The sequence below is a fragment of the Musa acuminata genome, chromosome BXJ3-8 (assembly GCF_036884655.1).
Source record: "Musa acuminata AAA Group cultivar baxijiao chromosome BXJ3-8, Cavendish_Baxijiao_AAA, whole genome shotgun sequence".
NCBI lineage: Eukaryota > Viridiplantae > Streptophyta > Magnoliopsida > Zingiberales > Musaceae > Musa > Musa acuminata.
The window spans coordinates 13,099,549-13,122,735 of NC_088356.1; the positions used below are offsets into that span (position 1 = coordinate 13,099,549).

The following is a 23,187-nucleotide window of genomic DNA, read 5'->3' on the forward strand; positions in this document are numbered from 1 at the left end:
GATTTTATGATTATTTCTAACTTATAAACATAATGTATGTGCAATCGTTGTGTTACTAGATGCAAAACCTCTAACCTATAGTTTATAATATTTTTTATGAGTAAAAAACTATCAAAAACATCAACCATCTCAACACCCTAAAATTATAAGGGTGACACATGATTAGATAGGCCTCACGAGTAGTGTCTTAAGCTGATCTATCACTTAATTTCCAAGTTTGACCATCACTCGATTTCACAATGGTGTCATATGAATACTTGTTATATAACTGTTTAAAGATTACAATATCTATCATTATATTTTACATTGTCTATTAGATGTTTGCTTAAATATTCGTATAAATATTTCTACTAATATATATATTTTTTTATAAATCTTTAGGGGGGGATCTTATGAGGTTACAATTTTATGAATAGGCATGCAAGGATACTACACATCATAAGCAAAACCAACTAAGTTCGTAACGATATGTCAAAGCCAATGATGTAATTGAAGATATGATCCTGAGTGATGGAGGGAGGGCAAACTGAAGTGTATGAGACAATGGCAAGACAAGGTTTGGACAAAGGGAAAGTTGAGGAAAACTGTTTGAAAAAAGGGATGTTGGAGGATGAGAGACTCAGATGGAGAGACAATTACCATGAGGACGAAGGAAGCAACCCAAATGAAGAATGAGAGTTTAAGAAATTCTGAATCTTATTCATTGACTCCAGCTGATTTAAGAAAGTTTGGAAAAAAAAACATTTACAAAAATTAAGAGGACAAAACTGAATTTTATATAAAAAAACCCAAAAAATTCTCAATAGAGGCATATCATCCAATAACAATGATTATAAGGGTGTTTTTTTTATCGTCTTACCTTTTCTCACCATGGTAATGGCCGTCTTTAATCCAGGGCAACAAACCACCAGCAGCAGCAACTGCGATTGGGCCCTATGGTTCATACTGACACAGGTCACTGTCATGTATGGTTTCCCCAACTCTTTCGCTCACCGAGTTGCTTCTCGGCTTCAGGAAGTCGCCTCATCGTTAGGACAGCAGATCACACTCCTAATCTCTTGTCAACACTTCTCTCGTACCTGTCACTGCATGTACATCGAGAAAATCTATATATTCAGTCGATCACCTATGCATTTGGCAGCAACAGATGGTGCTGAATGACAAAAGTCGCACTTCAAGGAGCTGAAAGATCAAGAACATGTGAAAAAACAATGCAGTAGTTCCCAAAAACATAACATTATATATGTGAAGCACAACAATGTAACAACAACCCCACTTGAGGGCCGTAAGAAATAGCACATGCGAGGCAATTGGAATTTTCAAATACCAATTTCAGTTCAAGAAATAAATAAATACCACAATCCTGTTATCAGCCTTATATCTTCCCATAGTCCTTTCTCGAACGGGGCATTGGTAAGGTTGTTGTCATCGAATGTCCAACTCTTCGTCCTACAGCGAAGCCAAACCAGTCAGAACACTATGAGATGATGTTCTATGCCCCAACAGGCACAATATAAGTTGAATTTTAGAACCGACCCAAACTTTCTAAAATGACAGGCGACTAAAGGAATGAGGTACCGACATACAAAAGGGGTAACAAAAATGACATCAACAACGCCTGTTTACTAGTCATCTGTAATATCTACATATGTAAACCCCATTTCTAGTAATATTCTTTAAGTGACACCCGAACAAAACAAAACCAGATCGCATTGATATAACATCAACAGGCACATGGGAAGCATATTTCCAGCAACACAGTATTTTTACAAGCTGAGTTGCCCCACATCCCAGCCTGTAAGAATGGTGAGATGAGATTAAAAAATAATACATACAAAGAGGAGATTCTTTCAACAACTTTATCCAATAATAGAAAAAGCACAACCAAATATACAAAGCTCCAGCAATTGCAAGGTCCAGGGGTCTAGGGAGGGCCAATATATGGAGCATAATCCATTTTCTCAACTCGAGCCCTAGTCACCTACGTCACAAAGAACATTCTTATCCAACATCAAGATTCACCCTCTAACTCCTATTACAATTAACACATGTTATTGACTATTTCCCGTGAGAGTTGTTACTCACAAATTTCTCAACCGAGCATACTTCAAAAGTCAAATGTCATATAACTCTCATCTGTTAGTCAAAGACACTGAAAATAGAACATGCTCAACTCTGAGATGAGATGTAGAAGAAAAAAAATATTCAAGTTTTGAACATCTACAGAACTCAGAGAGCTCAAATGTGTATGTTCTACAAGGTATCATAGATGGGAAAGCACAAGCTGTTATAACAAAATATAACAATTTCAAGCCAAGGAACAGTTTGATACTGACTAATTGCAGCTGCAAAGTTGTCAAAAGGCATCTCATAAGGTAACTAAAAGAAAACCAAAGAAAAGGTTGGTATCTCATCTTTACATAACAGCTATAACATTTCTCCAAATACTACAATGCCCAATTATACTATGATTTCAAGAAGAAGCGTTTACCAGTCATTAAGGAGAAACCTAGTAATCAGAATAAAGTCTGACATTCCATAGAATTGCCCCTTCATGTAGATACCATCATTCCTAAAGCCTTTTCCCATTGGAACAGATTGGTTATGGAACAAAACTTAATAATTTTTTCCAAATATTATTAATGAATTTTCAATTGTTTCCAAGTCCAATAAAACTAATTACAAAATTAGTATCAGGCAAATTTAGGCATACAGAGTGATGGTCAAAGGGCTAGTTGGCAAGAAGAGAAGCTTTGTTTCTAGTGACCATGGTTTCGAATACCAGTCGAACTGATATGTAACTACCGGTACTTACCGGTCCTTGGTTAAGACTGATACTGGATTAATAGCTTGGTACTAATCATTATTCATTTTTTTATTATTTTATTTTATTGATACTGGATGGTAGGTATCCGTTTACCAGTATTGTTGACCTTGATATAGACTTTACAGCTGAGGATCAAGGACCATGGACCCGAAAGCTTAAGACAATTTTTACCATATAACACATAAATATGTAGCAGAAACTAAGATGCCAAATACTATTTATCAAAAGATGCAGTGTTAAATTAAATATTTACATAATAAAATAATATTGGTGGAGTAGCGAAGGTCAATATTCATGCTCAAAATATTTATGCATCAAGATAATGCAATTTAAAACCCTATAACAACTTCCATAAAAGTGCATGAGATCAAGTTCATTACTCATGTTATTTTCTTTCTATTAGACATGAGTTTCTCTTCTTCTCATTCCACAGTGGACTAAAATTCTAGAAGCATACATGATACACTGGCTTGTTGAGAGGTTTTTCACAGCTTGTGTTAGCAGTGATGCAGTCAACAGATTAAAAATGCCATAGCACAGCCAAAGAATGAGAATCTCCACATTTCATTTGACAACAACAAAGCGTGGATTAAGTATGAAAGCCTCCCTATCTGATCCAATCTGGCTAGGTTTTGATTGAAAGCAGCTTAAGTTTGGGTTAAACATTACTCACCTTCCTATGATTTTGTCAATCTGGGTTAGAGCATTGAAAAAACTTTGGTTTAGAGCTTTCATTATGATTGGTTGACCTTACATAATACAATATGTTGGATTGGATAATACTGCTTGATGGATCGTTTCATAGTCTAAAGTGGTTACCCTAGGCATTTAGCTGTTTCTTTGGATTATCATCATCATCAACCAATGAGCTACAACGTTGCCAGGTATTAAGCCTGTTTACTAGAAAACCTCTTGTATTCATGTTGCATTAGGAAAGTTCAGATCTATGGTTTTGACCAACAAACAAAAAAGCCACTATGAGTAAGTCATTTTCTCTTTGTTCCCTTAATATTAAAATGGACTTTAACTTAAGGCCACACATTCAACCTTAACGCCGTCACTCGACAAGATTTAGGAGAATTAATTTTCTTTTCTATGAAGAATCTCTTGTCCGATATAATGACTTACTCATGTTATTTTCTTTCTATTAGACATGAGTTTCTCTTCTTCTCATTCCACAGTGGACTAAAATTCTAGAAGCATACATGATACACTGGCTTGTTGAGAGGTTTTTCACAGCTTGTGTTAGCAGTGATGCAGTCAACAGATTAAAAATGCCATAGCACAGCCAAAGAATGAGAATCTCCACATTTCATTTGACAACAACAAAGCATGGATTAAGTATGAAAGCCTACCTATCTGATCCAATCTGGCTAGGTTTTGATTGAAAGCAGCTTAAGTTTGGGTTAAACATTACTCACCTTCCTATGATTTTGTCAATCTGGGTTAGAGCATTGAAAAAACTTTGGTTTAGAGCTTTCATTATGATTGGTTGACCTTACATAATACAATATGTTGGATTGGATAATACTGCTTGATGGATCGTTTCATAGTCTAAAGTGGTTACCCTAGGCATTTAGCTGTTTCTTTGGATTATCATCATCATCAACCAATGAGCTACAACGTTGCCAGGTATTAAGCCTGTTTACTAGAAAACCTCTTGTATTCATGTTGCATTAGGAAAGTTCAGATCTATGGTTTTGACCAACAAACAAAAAAGCCACTATGAGTAAGTCATTTTCTCTTTGTTCCCTTAATATTAAAATGGACTTTAACTTAAGGCCACACATTCAACCTTAACACCGTCACTCGACAAGATTTAGGAGAATTAATTTTCTTTTCTATGAAGAATCTCTTGTCCGATATAATGGCCTGTCCAGATATGCAATTGAATATAATAAGTTACCAGTTTAATTGTTTGATTCAACTTACAAAAGCCATAAGGATTAGCAGTTGGTGGAACTAAGTCACATCAACTAATTGAAAGGTTTCCGTCGGCTTTAGCATATTTTCCTACAAATGTAAACTGGACAGAATTAACATAAACTATCATGTTAACAAGTTTTAGTAATTTTTTTCTATGTAGAATTTATTATTTGATAATGATGGCTGGTGCAGAAAAGCAATTGAATCTTGTACAAATGTTCAGTTAACTGACTCAACTTACCAAATGTGACAAACCGATTATTGGTTGATTCAACTTTCAAGTTGGTTAGCATCAACTAGTCTACAGCTATCAAGAAAGTTGTTTCACTCTCACTTTTCGTTAAAAATGGAACTGGCTGGATATTCTTTAATTATATTGCAAATGGCTGTTGATGCTAAGATAACAAATGGACAAAAAGGTAGACCTGTGGATCCATTCTGTTCTCTATATTTGGCAGGTTTGGATCCTATCTAAATTCCAAAGTATTATCCTACAATATATTTACTATTCATAGTAAGTCAGAGTCCTGCTTTAAAAGGTAAAAGGCTCTATTGATTATTTTGCAGAGAAGACAAACTGGTGGTTACAATTCCTATTTTTTGAAGCAACGGAATGCTAGTTTGATCAGGCCTATCAGTAGGTTAGAATTTTTAAGCACGTATATAGACATGTTTTGGTTGTAGACTATTTTCCTGATTTCTTCAATCTGATTTCTGCCCTTCTGGTTTCTTTCTCTCTATTTTTTTTCCCTAGTCTTATTTTCCCCTTTGGTAGCAGCAGATCTACTGCTGTTCAGGATTACACTTTTCAGAATATCTGCCATTTTCTTCCCTGTTGTTTTCTTGTGACAGTTGTATCTTCCCAGCTGTCTTTCCTTGGCAGAAGCACTATCATTCAGGAGAAGTTTAGGTCTACCTTCAATCTGACCAAATTTTGACCACACGTACTCATTTACCTGCCAAGCATTGTGTAGTTGTTGCATTTTATATGGCCCAACCTTAAGAACATTCAACTAAGCTTCTAGCAGATTGCACCCTATATATCATTTGTAAACAAGAACATACACTAAGCAAGAAAACTGTGGTAATCATATCAACTTGATAAAAGAGGATAATAGAAAAGACCAAGTCTGTATGATTACCCCATGGCATACTATTGCTAAACATAGCATTGGTAGATGAGTGAGAATCTGTTCTGTTGTTATTTGAATGCACTGGCTGGCCATATTGATTATATCTTTCACCTTGCATAATATTTGAGTTCACATGATTGTACCGATGAACAGATTGTTGTCCAAAACGGCTTGGGAAGTTTTGCAAGAATTGGGTTGGACGGGCATTTCCAGCACGTACATCATGGGAAGTAGATGGACTACTCTCAGTAAGCGAATATGCCTGATGAAGACCATCTGTTCTGTAATCAAACAGGAAAACAGAAAAAAAATGAATTGCACAAGGAAAAAATAAAAGAAGCTAGTGGAGTATAAAAAGTTATGATGAGACACACCAACTCATACTAGTCCACCACTTGCAAAAATAAAAGACTGGAGCAGCACACAGGTACAGGATACGGTTGTCACATCCACATGCAAGGATACCAATTAGCCAAATAAATGATAGGATATGTAGTTTTAGTATCTTAAGATTAACATTTTTCTCTGACTAAAATATTTTTATCATTAATTTTTTACAAAGTATAACACAAATGACAAAACGACACTACAAACCTGAGATAGATTGATAATTGTCAAACCTACCCTTAAATCCTATTCTATTTTCATCATTTCCAAATTCCAGCCTTCCAGGTTACTAATCTATACTAGGAAAAGACTCAAATACAGTTTGAGTCACATATCAAATTAGCAATGACACAGAAATGATCTCGTCATTAACTTCTATCACATAGCTTATCAAACCACTGGGTTCAATAAACCGACAATGCTGAGAATATTTTCTGAGTACTTCTTATGTGAAAATTACATCAGACACATTTTTTGCGAACATTGTAATGAGCACCTTCCATCTGCAACACCCATATATCCAAATAAAGAAGATGCCTTGCTAAAGCCAAATGAAAGATAGAGATAGTATTTCAGGAGTGGAAGTGAGATAAGCAAATTGAGCAAGAGGTGATCTCTTGAGGAAAAAAGGAAGAGCAGGCATTTGAATCGGGAAGTATGGGGGCTATTCGTAAATTGATTGTCTTCTTAATTTCATAAATGGGGTTAAATCAAGAGTCAAATCAAGCATAGGTTTCCAACATATTCCATTATACTTAATGACTTCTAACTAAGAGGCAGGGTGTAGTTAGGTTTAAGGGGTGGAACATATTTTCCGATAACATGTGGTTGAAGCCACTATATCATGTGAATGGCGAATTGGATATACCTATTCCATTATACCTCTTGTTGGTTCAAGCCTTAATGGTTCAAGCCAGGGGTAGTAGCATAATTTACTCTCACTACTTGTTGAGCTCTAATCGAAGAGGGTATACCAAAGTATCCAAAATATTTCCAGGTTGACTCATTTCTAGCCTCCCTAGATGTTTGTTGAGGGCTTGTTCTTGAATTTATGAATTGTGTAGAAGCGTGGAATGAAATTAAGGCGATTTTTCTGTCTTTAATAAAGCACAAATGAAGGTTACATGTGTAGATGTGCTACAATGCAAATTTCAATCTCATCAAAACTGTCACAAAACTGGTTGGTTTCTGAGGCAGGAACTCCTTGCCCACCAAGATACAAGAGATTTATTGACCAACAATAACTGGAGGAAACATAAGGAAAACATGGATCAAACAAAGGTACTGGAACTAAAACAAGAGGAGACATACAAGAAAAGAGCTGCCTCATAAATCTTCCATCTGATAGCAGCATTTTCCAACCAATAAACATTTTCTTCATAGATTTAGGATTTTAAAATAATTTAAGACAATATGTAACTGACTAGCCAAAATTCAAGTATACTAGTATAAGGCAATGTATACATTAAATCTATGTATACCACTGCTAGGAACTTCCATCATGAACATGATTTATGTGCATATCTACATGCTGTCCCCAATAACACATATTTCGATGCAGAGAAGACAGACAGGATCCCCATGCAAATTCTACTAGATAATACCAGTGTGAAAGCGCATGTCAAGTGTGTTTCAATGCAGTAGAGGTGGTGGTGTGCAGCACATGTTGCCTTATAGAAAAAGAGTGGGTGAACTGAGAAGATCACCTAAATCCAATATTAAATTTCACACAATCATCTTTCAAGTTATAATTTCCTTACCTCTAAAAATGCAAATCTACGATTACATGAGGGAAATAGATTCTGTTGCATACCTTTGATTTGATGAGAGAAACTTTGAGCTTGGATTAGCTTGGTTATGACCATGGCCATATCGGCCAATTTTAGTTGTTAGGGTGGAAGCATCTGATGGTTCACCAAGACATACACAACTAGTAAATTCTGAATTTAGGGAGTTGAATTCTGCATTATCCTCTTGCAAAAGAGATTCATCACTGGGAAAGAAAAAGGATATTGAAGTGTGAGCATTTATACAAATAAGGCATAGGCTAACTCGATATGCAACAACATGCCAGGATTTATATACATAAAGCAGATATAAACTCAACAATGGAACAATTTGTTGACACGTTGTTTGTTATAAATATCAAAGGACCTTTAAAATTAATCAAAATAAAAAATGCCATAAAGCTAAACTTATCCAGTAACAGAAAATGGAATCTAATATAATCAAGATCATGAATGATATGATGTATTACGAATTTACTAAAACTATATGAAAATCATCTATCTATAATATGAAACATCTAGAGTTGGTACAGTTAGAAGTTAAAACACGTCTCATGCAAAACTGAAATGATTTTCTTAAAACTCAATAAATGGACAAGAACAATCTTAAAAAATTTTCATATTAAATTGAAACTAGAAGGATAAAAGATTGTTTCCATCAAAAGTAAAATCAATCAATTGTCAAGTGTCACAAACCAAGTGTAGAAGCAAATGAAACACAATGTAAGATAACTATCTAAATTGACATGGACTTGTGGCAGCCTGCTCACAACGTTTCCCCACCTGAATGGACTTGTTGCCCTCCTCTACCTCAACTTTCTTCCAATGATCACTCTTATCTTGTTCAACGTTTTTAACTTTCTGAAATATGGATGACTTTATCTCAAATGGGGAGGGGCAAGAGTCTTGACCTAGATGGTTTTAACGTAGAATTCTTTCAAGTTTTTGGGATGACATGAAGATCAGTATTATTGATGCCTATAATAACTTTCACTCCATCTCTACCATTCCTCATAGTTGGGGTCTAACCTGGTTGGTTTTCATTTCAAAATCCCCCAATGTTGTTCTTATCAGAGACTTTAGACCCATTGCTCATTGTAATGTTCAAAATCCTTACCAAGACTCTAGCCAATAGACTTAAACTTCATATGACCCACCTTATCGACCAAGAGCAATCTGCGTTTATCAAAGGAACATATAAGATAGCATCTATAAGCTCGTTCACACCATGTCTTGCTCTATAAACAAGCATCCTCACATTCTTCTTAAGCTCGACCGAGAAAATGCCTTTGACTTTATTTCTTGGGATGCCATCAAGAACACTCTTTACTTTGAACTTTCCTTACAAATTTATTGAATGGATTATAGCCTGCATCTTTTCTCCTAACTTTACCTATCTTATAAACAGATATCAATCCAACTGCTTCAAGAGTAAAAGGTGCCTTAGGCAAGGGGATCCACTCTCCCCTTACCTCTTTATCCTGGTCCTCTCATCTCTAATTACTAAAGTTATCAACACGAACAAAATCACCCCCTTTTCCCTAAGAGGCACGAAGGTCTCCCATCTTATGTTTGCGGACGACCTTCTTCTTGCATTTAGAGCTAATCATAAATCTTGCTCCATCGTTCTTCAAATTCTAAGAGTTTTTCAAAATCTCACACACTTATGAGTAAATCTTGACAAATCTCACTTTTACAGTTTACTTCGCCAAACACTGTGATCCCTCCTCTAAACATTTAGTCTACAACTCCCTTGTTATCAAGGAAGGCTGTTGGCCTTTCAAGTACCTTGGACCTATATTTCGTAGGGCAAACTACATAATAGGTTTCAACATTCCCTAGTAGAGAAAGCCTTTAGCAAAATCCAAGGGTGGCATAAAGGGCTTCTATCCCAAGCTGAGAAAATTGTCCTTATGAACTCGGTCAACAACTCCCTTCCAACCCATATTCTTCTAAGTTCTTGGGTTTCTGACAAGATATTGACTAGGATCACTAAACAAACTCGAGATTCTTTCGGAACGACTCCTATGATCATAAAAAAATGCACCTTTTAAGTTGGGATAACATGATTCTTCCCAAGAATGAAGGTGGCTTGGACATTAGAGACCTTACCTTATAAAAAAAAGTTACCAAGCGACTTATTCTCATCTTGAATAGAGAACATGCTATTTGGATTAAAATCTTTCTTTCGAAATACGATAGCTTCCACCCTTAAAATTCAGCTTCTAAATCCAATGCCTCTTTCTCTTTCAAATCCATAATAAGAATGACCTCTCATCTGAAAGATGGCTTTTGTAAGCTTATTTCTAATAGCTCTACCACATCAATTTGGGAAGACACCTTGGCTTGACAATATACCTATCGATAAATGGCCAACCTATGTGAGTGTTAGTGAGATTGGTAATTATAACTTAGTTTCCGACATCATCCTTAATTCCCAATGGAATCTATCTATCCTGGAGACTCTTTTTCACCCTCTCCTTATTGCTAGGGTAATGAGCATACACATCCTACTTAATTCCAATGAAGACACTTGGATTTGGTCGTTAACTCCATCTGGAAAAACTATGGTTAGTAGTTCTTATAGACATCCCACGAGAAGTCATCACTCAAATACACCTTGGGCAGGTTGGAATACCATTTGGCATATGACTGTAGCTCCAAAAATCAAGATTTTTATTTGGAAACTATGCTGGAACAGACTCCCAACCTCTAACTACATTTCAAACATCATCCACTGTCAACAAACTCCTCATTACATTTGTCACTTTCATTTGGATTTTGCTAAACATATTCTCTTTGACTTTTCTTTTGCTTGATTTTTTTGGAATTTCCTCCAATCTAAAATCGACTTTTCAGTCCAGTTTCTCCCCTCCTGGTTCTCTAGGGATTGGCTTTCAGAAGGTCACAATTTGGACAAATTTGGACAAAAACATCTTCTTTGCATCATAGCTACCCCTTTATGGTTTCTTTGGTCTAATTGAAATGATTTGAAACATCACAACCACTCGATCAAGCCTTCAATCCTTTGCCATGAGAGCCCTCAAATCTGTGAACAATTTCTTCAATCGTAACCCATGCATAGGAAGAGCCATCGAGATTTTTACGAGGACCCCAGGGGCCCCGCAGGTAAGGTATGAGTATTTGAAATTGATGGATCATTTATTTCTCCACCTCTACCTGCAGGTATAGGATATGTAATAGAGAATGTCTCAAATGAATGTCTATTGATGGGAGGTAGCAACTGCATCACCTCAAGCCCAATTATGACAGAGCCTAGCACCAATGAACAGCCTTAAAGCTGCCTCACAGCTCCAGATTTCACTTTATGGATCAAATCTAACTCTCTTGAGGTGGTCAACTTAGCCAAAGGACTCTCCCCACTATCCCTTGGTTTTTGAAGAACTTGTTCTCTGATATCTTCTCCCTGTTAGACAATCTCAGAGTTACAAGCACCACCATCTCTTATCTTCCTAGATCTTTGAATAATGTTAGTCATTCCCTGGCAAATTTTGGCAGATCTCAATCTGCTCCTTTTCTTGGCAGATCTCAATCTGTTACACGATCTTAGAGTTGCAAGCACCACCATCTCTTATCTTCCTAGATCTTTGAAATATGAATAATGTCATTCATTCCCTGGCAAATTCTTGGCAGATCTCAATCTGCTCCTTTTCTTGGCAGATCTCAATCTGCTCCTTTTGTCTCACACTTTGTAACTAGATCTTAATAATTTAATTAATACAATTCTGCTTGTTTGAAAAAAAAAATTGACATGGTTTGCAGTTCTATATCTAGTACCAACTTCAACTGTAAAAGAAAAAGCATAACACTGGCCCTTCTGGGTATGCAATCATATATTAAGCATTCGAACAAATTGCATTTTAACCAAAAAAAGAAAGGCAAAGTCTTTAACTGAAAAGAGATAACAGTTTCTACAGAAAATATATGCATAGTATGGGTAGGATGCTCTAAAACTTTTGAAGATGAATATTCTATATAACACAATATTAATTTGATTAGTTCTTTTGCCATACCAGCCAGTATCCATGTCATCATAAAAATGTAATCCTCCAAAGGTTCACTGCATTATCTTCTAGTAAAATGTTTACCCATTGACAGATGCAGAGTTTATGACCCAAGGAGGGTCAGAAAAGCAAACACTCAAATTCCACAATGCACTACAAGTTGGCAATACAAAATAGGCATCCAGGCTTCAATTTACCTATAATTGGGGTCCCAGTCTGCAGGATCAGGCAGTGATGAACTGCCTTCTGGTTTATCACATGGAACTTCCAAGCTGTGTGCACAAACCACACAGGAATTATGCACACTCTGTGCTGGATAACTCTTCTGATTGGCTGAAGTAAGGCTTAGAGACAAGACATTCCCTACACCCATCTGTTGCTTCCAGTTAGAATGACTGGAAGATGAAATCACAGAATGAGCACCATGCCCTTGAAACTGAGCATCAGAGTGGATACAACTCATGCCATTAGCACAAAATCCTGGTCCACGCTCAGATGCACTTCCGTAAGGCTGCATGCACATTGTTGGGTAGCCCCAACTTTTATTGTACTGACCAATGGCAGCTGCTTTACCCAACAAGATACCACGACCACTGCCCCTTACAGGAGAAGTTGGACCATACTTTCCAGGAGAAGCAGAAGAAAAATGCATCTGGGAGCTTGGAGGAGTAAATTGTGAGGGACTGGCTCCGAGAGACATTGGTCCCACACCTCCAAAAGGACTAGCACCAAACCCAGTTCCATGAGACAGCTGAGATCTATATCTAGCATCTGGACTAGATCCAAGAAATTGTCCTCCAACTTGTACATGAATGTTGAACCCACATGGACCTGCTGGTGAATTATAGGCATGCATACTGTTAATATCACTGTAGCTTCCGTAACTGCTCCCAAAACCTGTACTATCATTATAGCTACCATCGCTTCCCAAGCTGCCATAGCTACTGCCATAAGACATAGGAACCTTCTGAAAGTGAGGGCTACTGAGTGATAAATAGTTGTTAACAGTTGAAACCTAAAAAGTGAAAAGATTGCAAGCTCAGAGAGGACATTAAATGAACACAAACAGAGTCTCAGTAAATGACAGAAAGGTTCCATGATGACCTGAGGAGAAAGACCAGCAGCTAGCCAATGACCACCGCCTGGATTGTGATCCACCGTTATAGTATGAATGACAGGCTAAATTTTGAAGAAGAAAATATTTTAGGCTGAATATCTGCCAAATAATTCCAGTATATATCTCACATTGAATCTATTAGGTTAGAGAAGCTAGATTCAATGTAAATAAGTGAAGATCCTGAAAAGTTTATTAATATAACTTTACTACACAAATAAGACAGTATGATCACCGGCGGATGCATGACTTACACAAAAGAATTCAATGTAGCTATCAATTTACAGTTTACACAATACACTTGATAAAGCATTGGTAAACTAGGTGGGTTTAGTTAACATGCAGGGATTTTGACCAACATAAAAATCATGAGGTTATAAAAGACTTAAACTTACAATTCTTGGAGTCTCAGGGGAAGGTTGATAAGGACATCTGAATGGTTCTCCAGTAACAAATGGATGACCTGAAGCCTGAGGATGAGCGTTCAATATACATATTGCTTCAAGTTTGTGTACACAATTCAAGTCCATAAGCTACTATCAACAACAATAACAAACTAAATTTAGATAAACAACCTGTAAAGGTGACCATCGTTTTCCTGGATCAAACTCGACAAGGCCCCTCAAGAAATCAACCAAGGCCAAGCGGGTCAAACTTTCTGCAACATGATTATCTAATTTAGAAATAAGAAGCTAATACTACTTAACATCAACAAAAGTCATGTACAAGCTAATAGTTTCTGGCATTCTGCTACATAACAGAAACATCAAACCTTTTGAGATTTCTTCCTCTGGCAAATTCTTTCTGTAAGGATAGTTGGCAATGATATCTTCCAGCTTTACATGATTAAAGTAGTTTTTCCCTATTGAAGGTCTTTTTGACTCTCTCTTTAGAAATATCAGGAGACAAAAGGAAAGCATAAGATTAAAAAGAAATGCAGAAAATATTGTTTATAACAAAATTGCCATAACTCACTGCTTCATATTCATCCTCAGTTAGAACTCGGTAGGCACTAGTAAGTTCCTTGGACGTCTCAACATTCTCCAAACGATAAATACTTCCAACATGCTTAAAAAACTTGATAGTACTTTTTGAATCCCTAAGCAAATTATCAGGTGGTTGCCCACTGCAGAATATAGCAAAGTACCAAATGCACCATTAGCAACTTGAAATAACTTCAGCTGTTAGCCAAAATAATTATTCAAAAAAATGTCTGACACCAAGCAGCCAAACCTTTTAACAAACCCATTTCATTCAGGAAATCAAATAATCAACTGATTAGATGTTCCCTAACTATATCATTCCTCAACAAACTTTTATTTCCAAAGATTTCCTATAGCGTCCTATTTACTACAAGCATCGCGTACATTAGATTTAGATTTACTATAACTCGTACAATAACTCAGCTCCCATCTATCATCACAATTATGCACTAATTCACAATAAACAACAAAAAAAGCTACAAAGATATTCTTACCAGTGAGAAAATGTATTACAGAGAGTCCTACTGCTTAGCTATTAGATACTGAGCAATGCAAAGCACACCACCTACCCTAGTATCTGTATCATCCGCTTGAGAAGATCATACTCTGAGGCTCCAGGAAATAAAGGCAACCCTAGAAATAATTCAGCAACAATACATCCGAGTGACCACATATCAATTGAAGATGTGTATCTGAGAGAAATGTTAAGCAAGATATCTTTTTACACAATGATTATAAGCAATCAACCAAAGACTGTATTGAAGAAAAGCTTGACTGAACAAAGAATTTGCCAAGTGGAATTATACTGCCAATCATATCATGAATATTTTATGAAAGAAACAAATTCCATAATCTGATACTAGCACTTAAAGCAGCAAATTGAGATCAGCGCTACAACACGAAAGGCAAAAATGCATATTGAAATGCAAGAAAAAATGTTTTATCAAAAAAAGAAAGAATGGTAACAAAATGAAAATATAATATGGCAGCAAGGATACGGATAACCAAGTACAACTTCTGGAGATCTGTAATAACGGCTCTGTAACACATAGTGACAAGACTTACATGATAAGGACACAAAGAAAACCTTTTATAACACTATCATGAGAAAGTACTAGGACCTGAATGTACGAGTACACCGTCCGACCCTCCATACAAGCTGATCCAAAATCAATAACTTTTATTTCTGTTGGCTTCACACTGCGGAATCCAAAACCAAAAATCAAAGTTCAGCAAACAAATAAAAACAAAAATTTCAGCACTGGAGTTACAGTTAGAACCTCGCCTTGTAGATATTAGTATGTTTTCTGGCTTCATATCACAATGTATTATACCAGCATCTTTCATGACAATCAATGCATGCAAAATCTAATAAAATTGACATTAAAAAGATATCATGGATCAGAAATTAAAAATTAATATTATAAACCAAAGTTGGAAAGGTCTGTACGCTTAACTCAGACACATCTCACCTGTTTTGAGAACATCTGCACAATGCTCAATGAAAAACCTTTGAAGTGGTTCATTTTAATTAGCTCATACCTGCAAAGCCAATAAGTTTTAGCACCAGCATATATCAGAGTTGTACAAATAGAAAAGTCATTTATCATTAACACCAAAATTTGTTTGATGCACAGAGAAACCAGAGAGAGACAGCTTACAGGTTAGAGCCAAGCATTTCAAATGATATGCACAAGTGTCGCTGAAATACAAAATAATCAAGGATACGAACAATGTGATGTTTAGCATCAGGATCAAACTTCTGATTCAACTGCAAAGAGAAAATTACAGAGAACCATATTTATCATAATTTTCTGTGCACAAACTCAATTTGCAATATTAACTGCCCCGAATATCATTTACCATGTGCAGAATAGAGACCTCAACAACTGCCTGCCGATAATAAGCAGGCTGATTCTTAATTATCTTCACAGCAACATAACAGTTAGTCTCCAAATCCCAGCATTTGGCAACCTGTCCAAAGGTCCCTTGGCCAAGGATATCTTTGACAGTGTACCTAGAATCCAATAAGAAAAATATAATTAAGTTTATGACAACTACATTTGATAATAAATTGTTACCATTTTCTCTAATGGTACAGATAAAGAGAAAGGCTGATCAAAGGCACAACTAATCCCAAGGCAAAGCGGAAACTGAGATTACTCAAGAGTCAAGATATCAACCAGATAATTTATTAAAATAAGCACTGACAGGGTTGAAAAATAGTAACAGAAATTCAGCTCTGTGAATGCTGTTGGCTGCTTGTTTGAAAAGAATCCATATTCTGATTACCCTTGGGTTCCTTCATACATCATGCATTACTTATAAATCAACAAATCATATTGAAGATCTTAATTGCAAAATGTTTTGCTTTCTACAATGTCAAACTCCAAGAGCCATTGAATAAAAGACAACTTTTCAGCTAGAGTTGCATAAACTACAGTCCATCCTGAGCAATGTGCGTTGCTCCCCAAACAGTGAAACATCATCATGTTCTGAAAGAAATTTTCTCAATAACTTTTAGACCAATTACTCCCCTACACAAGTTTGTTCCGTACAAAAAAAAAGGCTCTTATTTTTTTTCACCTGCTTCAAGATGGACTATGACATCAACCACTCACCTACAAGTGATTTACTATATGAATTTTCAAAGTCAAAACAGGATGCTGGCGTCCTCTTTTTCACTGTAAAAAAATCTATTATTAAGTTTCCTGAATCATTAGAACTACAAGACCTACCTGCTGAAACTCAAAAACATAATGAAAGTTGTTCAGCCTTTTACTACCAGAGGAACACAAATGTATTAGCAATTATAAGTGTGTATCAAGAACCAGAACTTTAATCAATAAAAGGTAACAACCTAGAATATGATATACCTACGAAGCATAATTTTATGTAGGGTATAGTATGCAACTAACACAAAAGATTATTACTTATAGTGGAGCCAAACCTTCGCTTTCTTTCTAAATTGACCAACTCTAAATTCACATGCAAGATGAGATCTGAATTTGCATTATCATAGCCATCATTCAGCACCCCAATTGATGGATTCGTTAGGAAGCGCTTTGGATTCAATGCCTCTGAATATTTAAATGAGGGATTACAAATTTGGTAAGTTTCAACTATGCCTTTGGTCAGTCTTGCCACCAGCTGCATGAGCAAATTTTTTATCAGCACTTGATACATCCACAGTGGAAGAAAAGAATCACAAGCTGACAGCATACACTAACATCATTGTATAAGTCACAAAAGTACAAAAAATCAGTGTGTGAAACCACAGGATGAGAAATTACATTTAACTGCAACAGAAAATTGCATCTGTCCATGAAATCGCTAATCGTAAAATGCCCTTGCATCAGAAAAAAATAAAGGCATAACAAAGAAAATTTTTGACACATTCAGGAAAGTGATTGCAATGATAACAGTATAGACATTCAGAAAGAAAGCAGCAGTTACAGAGCTACCTTATATTTACCTATATAACAGGACACTGCATGCCACAATCCATAGTGCAGTGCATAGTCTGAAGACACTGGCAAGTATGTAGTACATGGTTGTACTATGTCTTGTGTGGTTGTGCCATAGTAAAAAATTCAATGGCATTCACATTGGAGGTACAGAACAGTGTGGCATAGGTAGCGTGTACCGTGGTATGCACTATGCTGGCAACAAACCTCAAGGTTCATGGCAAGCAGCACCTCATTTCTTGCAAATTATAATTATCTAACAAAAATCACCTTATAGATAATTGCCAAGTACATGCCCTGATGTTCAACACAATATAATTGTCATCAAACCACTTCAATAAAACAGTGTTGACTATATGGAAATATCGATTGAAAAGCAAAATTGCATGATTGGCTTCAAGCCTAATGTCAATCCTTCAGAATTAGTTCTCAAGCCTAAAGGATGAATATGGATGGTGCACACAGACATAATACGATGGAGTATGCTGACATGACAAATCCTACAAAATGTAAGATATGACATGGGATGAACATGATACATGTATAATTTCATATATTATTCTAAATTTATACTTTGTGTAGTATAAGAAATTTAAAATTGTCATATGTGAAATAAAATTTGTCAAAACTCTTAAAACATAAATATTTTCTCATTATATGTCCATTAAAAATCCAAATTATATACATATTGTGAACTTCTGATGCAACCTAAACCAATACAAGAATGACTTAATTGTCCAGTGTCCTAAATATGATATGTAATATAATAAATAAGAGCTTCTGGTGCTCTTGAACTGGGCACATGTTGGAAAACCCAGAGGGAATTCTAAAGGGTCCTGTGCTTCACAAGTTCCAGCCAAGATTATCAATAGATATCTTAAAGGTGCCACATAACAACCTATTTATCATATTTTAGAAAGAAATTTACCATTTTTGCTTCTAGGTTGAACCTGACTTCCTAATTTTGTTTGTTTTGACCCTATTATGAAAATAAGGATATAATCCAAATAAGTCAAGTTGCTATGAGATTCACTCACAGTCTCTTCACCAAAATGCATAGACTCCTATCTAGGTGGAAGGCATGGTCTAGTTCATTGACTAGCCCTAAACTGCTGGCTGCCGACAGCCAAATCGATGTCCATAACCAAAATCTTGAGCAGCGATTTAAAAAGGCGCTCGGACGCTCTCCTAAGCACTCGGGCGAGGTGAGGCGAGGCCCGAGCGCCTCGCTAATCTCCCAAGTGGCGCGCTTCAAACAGGCGCCGCCTGGGCACTCGCCCGAGCCCAGGCGTTGGGCGCTTTGGGTGAGCGCCTGGGTTAACTAAGGCGACCGAACCAAGATTTTAGGTTTGGTTCGGTCCTGGTTCGATCTATGATGGTTAGTTGGTTCAATCGAACCAACTAAAACTGATATAAGTGACAAACGAACCCTAACCCTCGCCGCTACCGATCCCGATCCCGCTGCTCGCCGCTCGCCGCTATCGTTGCTCGCAAACGCTGCCGCTATCGCCACTCGCAAACGCTGTCGCTGCTCGTGCCTCTCGCTGCTTGTCGCTCCTGCTCCCGCTCCCGCTCCCGCTCCTGCTCCCACTGTCGCTGCTCCCAAACGTTGCCACTGTCGCCGCTCGCGCCTCTCGTTGCTCGCCGCTCCTACTCCCACTCCTGCTCCTGCTCCCGCTGCCGCTGCTCGCGCCGCTCGCACCTCCCGATACTCGCTGCTCCCGCTCCCACTCCCGTTGTCGCTGCTGCCGCTCGCCGCTTCCTCTTTTCTCAGTTAGCAGGCTCAGCACCCCTTTACACTTCCTTTTAACAATATACGTATACTGTATACTGTTAAATGTTAATATTATTAAGTTTATTTGAAATGATTAATTTTCAATATTGTTAATAGATTAATAATATATTATTTTTAATTTAATATTATTAATATTATTAATTATATTATATATTTTTATATATTTTTATATTATTTTATTAATTATATTATATATTTTTATATTTTAGCGCCTCGCTTCGCTCGGGCGAGCGCTTGGGCGAGCGCCTAGCGCCTCGGGCGTTTTTGGACCTTGGCGCCTTTTGGCGCCTAGCGCTTTTTAAATCACTGATCTTGAGGCAGGTGTCCAACAGCCAGCGACCAGCAAACAAATATTAAGGTACGTTATCCACCCCCCTTCTTCCTTTCTCTGCTTCTTTTCTCTTCGTTCCTTATTTCCCTTCATTGCCTGCCTCTTTTTGTTCCTTTCTATTAAGGTTTCATTTTTCTGTTTCTTAAAGACTGATCTGTCCCTTAATTGTTCCTATTCACAAATTGATTAGCTAAAATATTGGTGCCTCTACAAAGATAAGACTGCGCTATTCTAGGATCTCTTTACAAAGCACTTTGGGGTCCTTAACTGGATGCCTAAGTTCAATACAATCATCAAGGCAGTCATGTTTGTTTGCACTTTGCACCATGGGAAAGATATACCTCTCTTAGAGTCTCTTTTGAATTAAAGAGAAACTTAAAAGCATCACTTACCACAACCTGAGAGGCCCAACATAAATATGCATTAGATTACGTTAAAGATTTCTTCCAAAACATGGCTGTTACATGCCATAACAAAAGATAGATAATTAATAAGGTTAGTATTTGACAATAGATAGTTAAATCTTACTAAACTAGCAATGGCACATGTATGAAAATGTCAGAAAGCTTCCAGCATGGAAGACTTACTATAAAGATTGGAGAAATAAGCGTTATGATTACAAAGAAACAAGAAATTGTATTTATATTGGCATTCCTTGGGTCTGTCAGGTTTTTCCTTTGTCGCAGATCATGCTTACCATGTGCTAATATTCAGCGTGGCATGTTAACAACAGCATCTTGTTCAGCTTAATTGGATATGATCATGACACCATTGTTGTACTGGAGAAATGGTAGGATCATAACAATTAAAGGCTTCAAAGCCATATATTAGTTAGAATAACAATAAAACTTGGCTTGATTATGCTGCAAATACGTAAATCACTATGCCTAAAGTACAGAGTTCGTGCTTTATGGCACAGAAATTTTTCAAAGATTCTTCCAACAAATGTAGATACACTTCAGATTTCTCCCACATAGTGTAACATTAGTTAGTCTCTTTCCATGCCGAATCTTTTGAGACATATACCTTGTCAGTTGATGTAACCATTATATGCATTTATTTTGTGAAACCTGACATTATTCATCCAGAAATAAGAACTTCAAGGACCAATCTAAATTGTGGTAACAAACTATTTCATTGATTATTCAGTGAAAGGCACAACATCAAGTTGAATCATTTCTCAATGACGTAGAATATCTAGCCCTTATATCAAATATTAAGACATCGACTTCAGCTTCTGTTTTCATATAGGAGAAATCTTTCATCCTTCTTTTCTTTATCAGATGCAAATTACCAATACTGAAAGAAAGCTTCATTTGGTATTTTTGGTTAAATAAATGAAAAAAAACTCTTTAGATGTTTTAGGGGTCGTGGTAAAATTAAAAAGGGTTATGACGAATGGGAAGTACAGGTTTCTTGACGATCACCCGAAGGGGAGCGATGGCGCTGCTGGATTCTGGTGCGTTGACCGTGGAAGGCGAAAAAGAAACATATGGCCGGAAAGCTCTTCCTAGGGGATTCCATGACGAGGTAGAAACGGGAAGCTCATCACGAGATCCATCCACCACAACATTGCTGGCATCAACGTCCGCCATAGCCCCCGACCGATCAGCCCCACCACACCACCACCATCAGCGGCACCACCGGCCTAAATTTACCAAGCGGAAGTGCCGCCGAGATCTTGGATCAGGTCAGCTATTCCGCAAGTCGAGATCACCGGGCGGCGAATCCCTCCGGATGATTCCGGCCCCATCATCTCAATTCCGACGAAGCATCGAGAGGGGGGAGGAGACGCCGCCAATGACCGGATCGGGAGCTCAAAGGCAAGCAGAAATTTTTCGGAGCGGAGCCTGAGTTAAGAACAAGGAGGAAGAGAAGGTCGTAGAGAGGCGGAATCGGCGAGGGTTAAGATTGCTATGACGATGATGATTAAAAGATAGGAGAGGGGTGGCGAATAGCAACGGGATGGGAGACGGGAGGGGAGGAAGTGAAGAGAGAAGGTCCAAATCCTCCGAGGGACGAAACACGACTGAATTTGGTAAATATTTTTCTTTCTTTCTTTTTCTTTTTTTTCTCCTCTTAAAATAAGATAAAACGAAATTACTTTTCTCTCTTCCGTCGATAGCTTTCCAGCCCAAATGGCCATAATTTTATATATTATGAGGATTATTATTATTATTATTATTATTATTATTATTATTATTATTATATCAATTATCGTGGATTGAATTTGCCATGTTAGCGCCCGACCGCACCGATAACGTGGACCTCAGCGAAAGAGTCCGCGTCACAAAACTCAGTCATCTGCTGCGGGGGGCCCGGGAGAGAGTGGGACTATAATTTAGTGGCAGAGAGAGGGACGTGGGTGATGCTGGAAGCGTGATTGGAGGGTGCGATTTGAGGTTGAGTTGAACTGCGTGCCAGCCACCGACGGACCATCCGTCTCATATATATATATATATATATATATATATATATATATATATATATATATATATATATATATATATATATATATATATATATATATATATATATATATCTTGATTCCATAAACAGTTATCTATTTTGGAACATCGGATAGATCAGGTCCGATCTCTGTCCTTCGCCCATAAAATGTCGTTAGTTAGCGACCCATTATCGTTGTCGTGGGCGTTAGATGAAAATCCTGATATAGGCCTTTGTTCGGGAACATGCGAGCGCTAGGTCCCACATTTATGCATTGGTAAAGATAAGATGATTGTCATGTGCACCCGTGTGTGGTGGCTCACGAGATTTAGATTTGCGTCAACCATCAGTAGCTTAAGTAATCATTTGAATGAAATTTAGTCTTCGGATGAAACTGTTAGGATTGAGTCGACACAAAGAAGAGGAGGCGGGGGGAGGGTGGGGTGAATTAGTGCAGTGGATAAAATTATGTCGATTCTAATTAAAATCGATTTCTGAAAGATGTTAACTTGAAATACGTTCGTAAGAGTGTGCAGCTAAAGTAATAAGAAAGTATGGCAGTTTGCAATAAATATAAATTGCAAAGCAAAAATGTAAACTAGATTTTATAGTGGTTTGGTCGTCGTGACCTACATCCACTGTCGGTTCCTCTTCCGTCGAGGCTATCGGTATCTACTAATGATCTTCCTTCAATGGGTTTAGGAGATAACCCTTACAAGCGTCTCTTTCTTAGATCTCACTTCTCTATTTAGACAAACTTCTAAATACTAGGAAGAAGTGATCCTAAAACCTAAGAGAGTTTCCCAATTTTTTCTCAAGTATTTTTCCCTTTTTTTCAACTCAGTTTCATGCTTAAATCTTGCTACTCCATACAAGAATAGCTGAGATATTTATAGACCCCAAATGACTTCAAAATTAGAGCAAAAAAATGTCTTATCCCAAGTTTCCCGAGTCTTGGTAGTAC

At 37.1% G+C, this 23,187-nt stretch overlaps 1 protein-coding gene across 7 annotated transcripts; it reads right to left on the reverse strand.

Moving 5' to 3' along the window:
• Window positions 1-678: 678 nt before the first annotated feature.
• Window positions 679-21,802, reverse strand: LOC135583627 (dual specificity protein kinase YAK1 homolog). 7 transcript variants are annotated; one of them, XM_065162200.1, is made up of 19 exons: window positions 21,203-21,802; window positions 17,133-17,332; window positions 16,046-16,199; window positions 15,844-15,953; window positions 15,655-15,724; window positions 15,468-15,550; window positions 15,304-15,382; window positions 15,181-15,221; window positions 14,752-14,874; window positions 14,175-14,325; window positions 13,972-14,086; window positions 13,775-13,857; window positions 13,595-13,669; window positions 13,190-13,264; window positions 12,283-13,100; window positions 8,087-8,266; window positions 5,896-6,167; window positions 1,357-1,449; window positions 679-1,085 (listed from the first exon to the last, which is right to left on the reverse strand). In XM_065162200.1, exons 1-18 carry the CDS (start codon window positions 21,368-21,370, stop codon window positions 1,376-1,378), a joined length of 2,871 nt encoding a protein of 956 aa, XP_065018272.1. In that variant the 5' UTR covers window positions 21,371-21,802; the 3' UTR covers window positions 679-1,085; window positions 1,357-1,375. The 7 variants fall into 7 exon arrangements, 6 of the variants coding, with proteins under 6 accessions (XP_065018272.1, XP_065018270.1, XP_065018271.1 ...); XM_065162198.1 differs by having other exon boundaries at window positions 21,185-21,801; XM_065162199.1 differs by having other exon boundaries at window positions 679-1,106; window positions 21,185-21,801.
• Window positions 21,803-23,187: the final 1,385 nt, after the last annotated feature.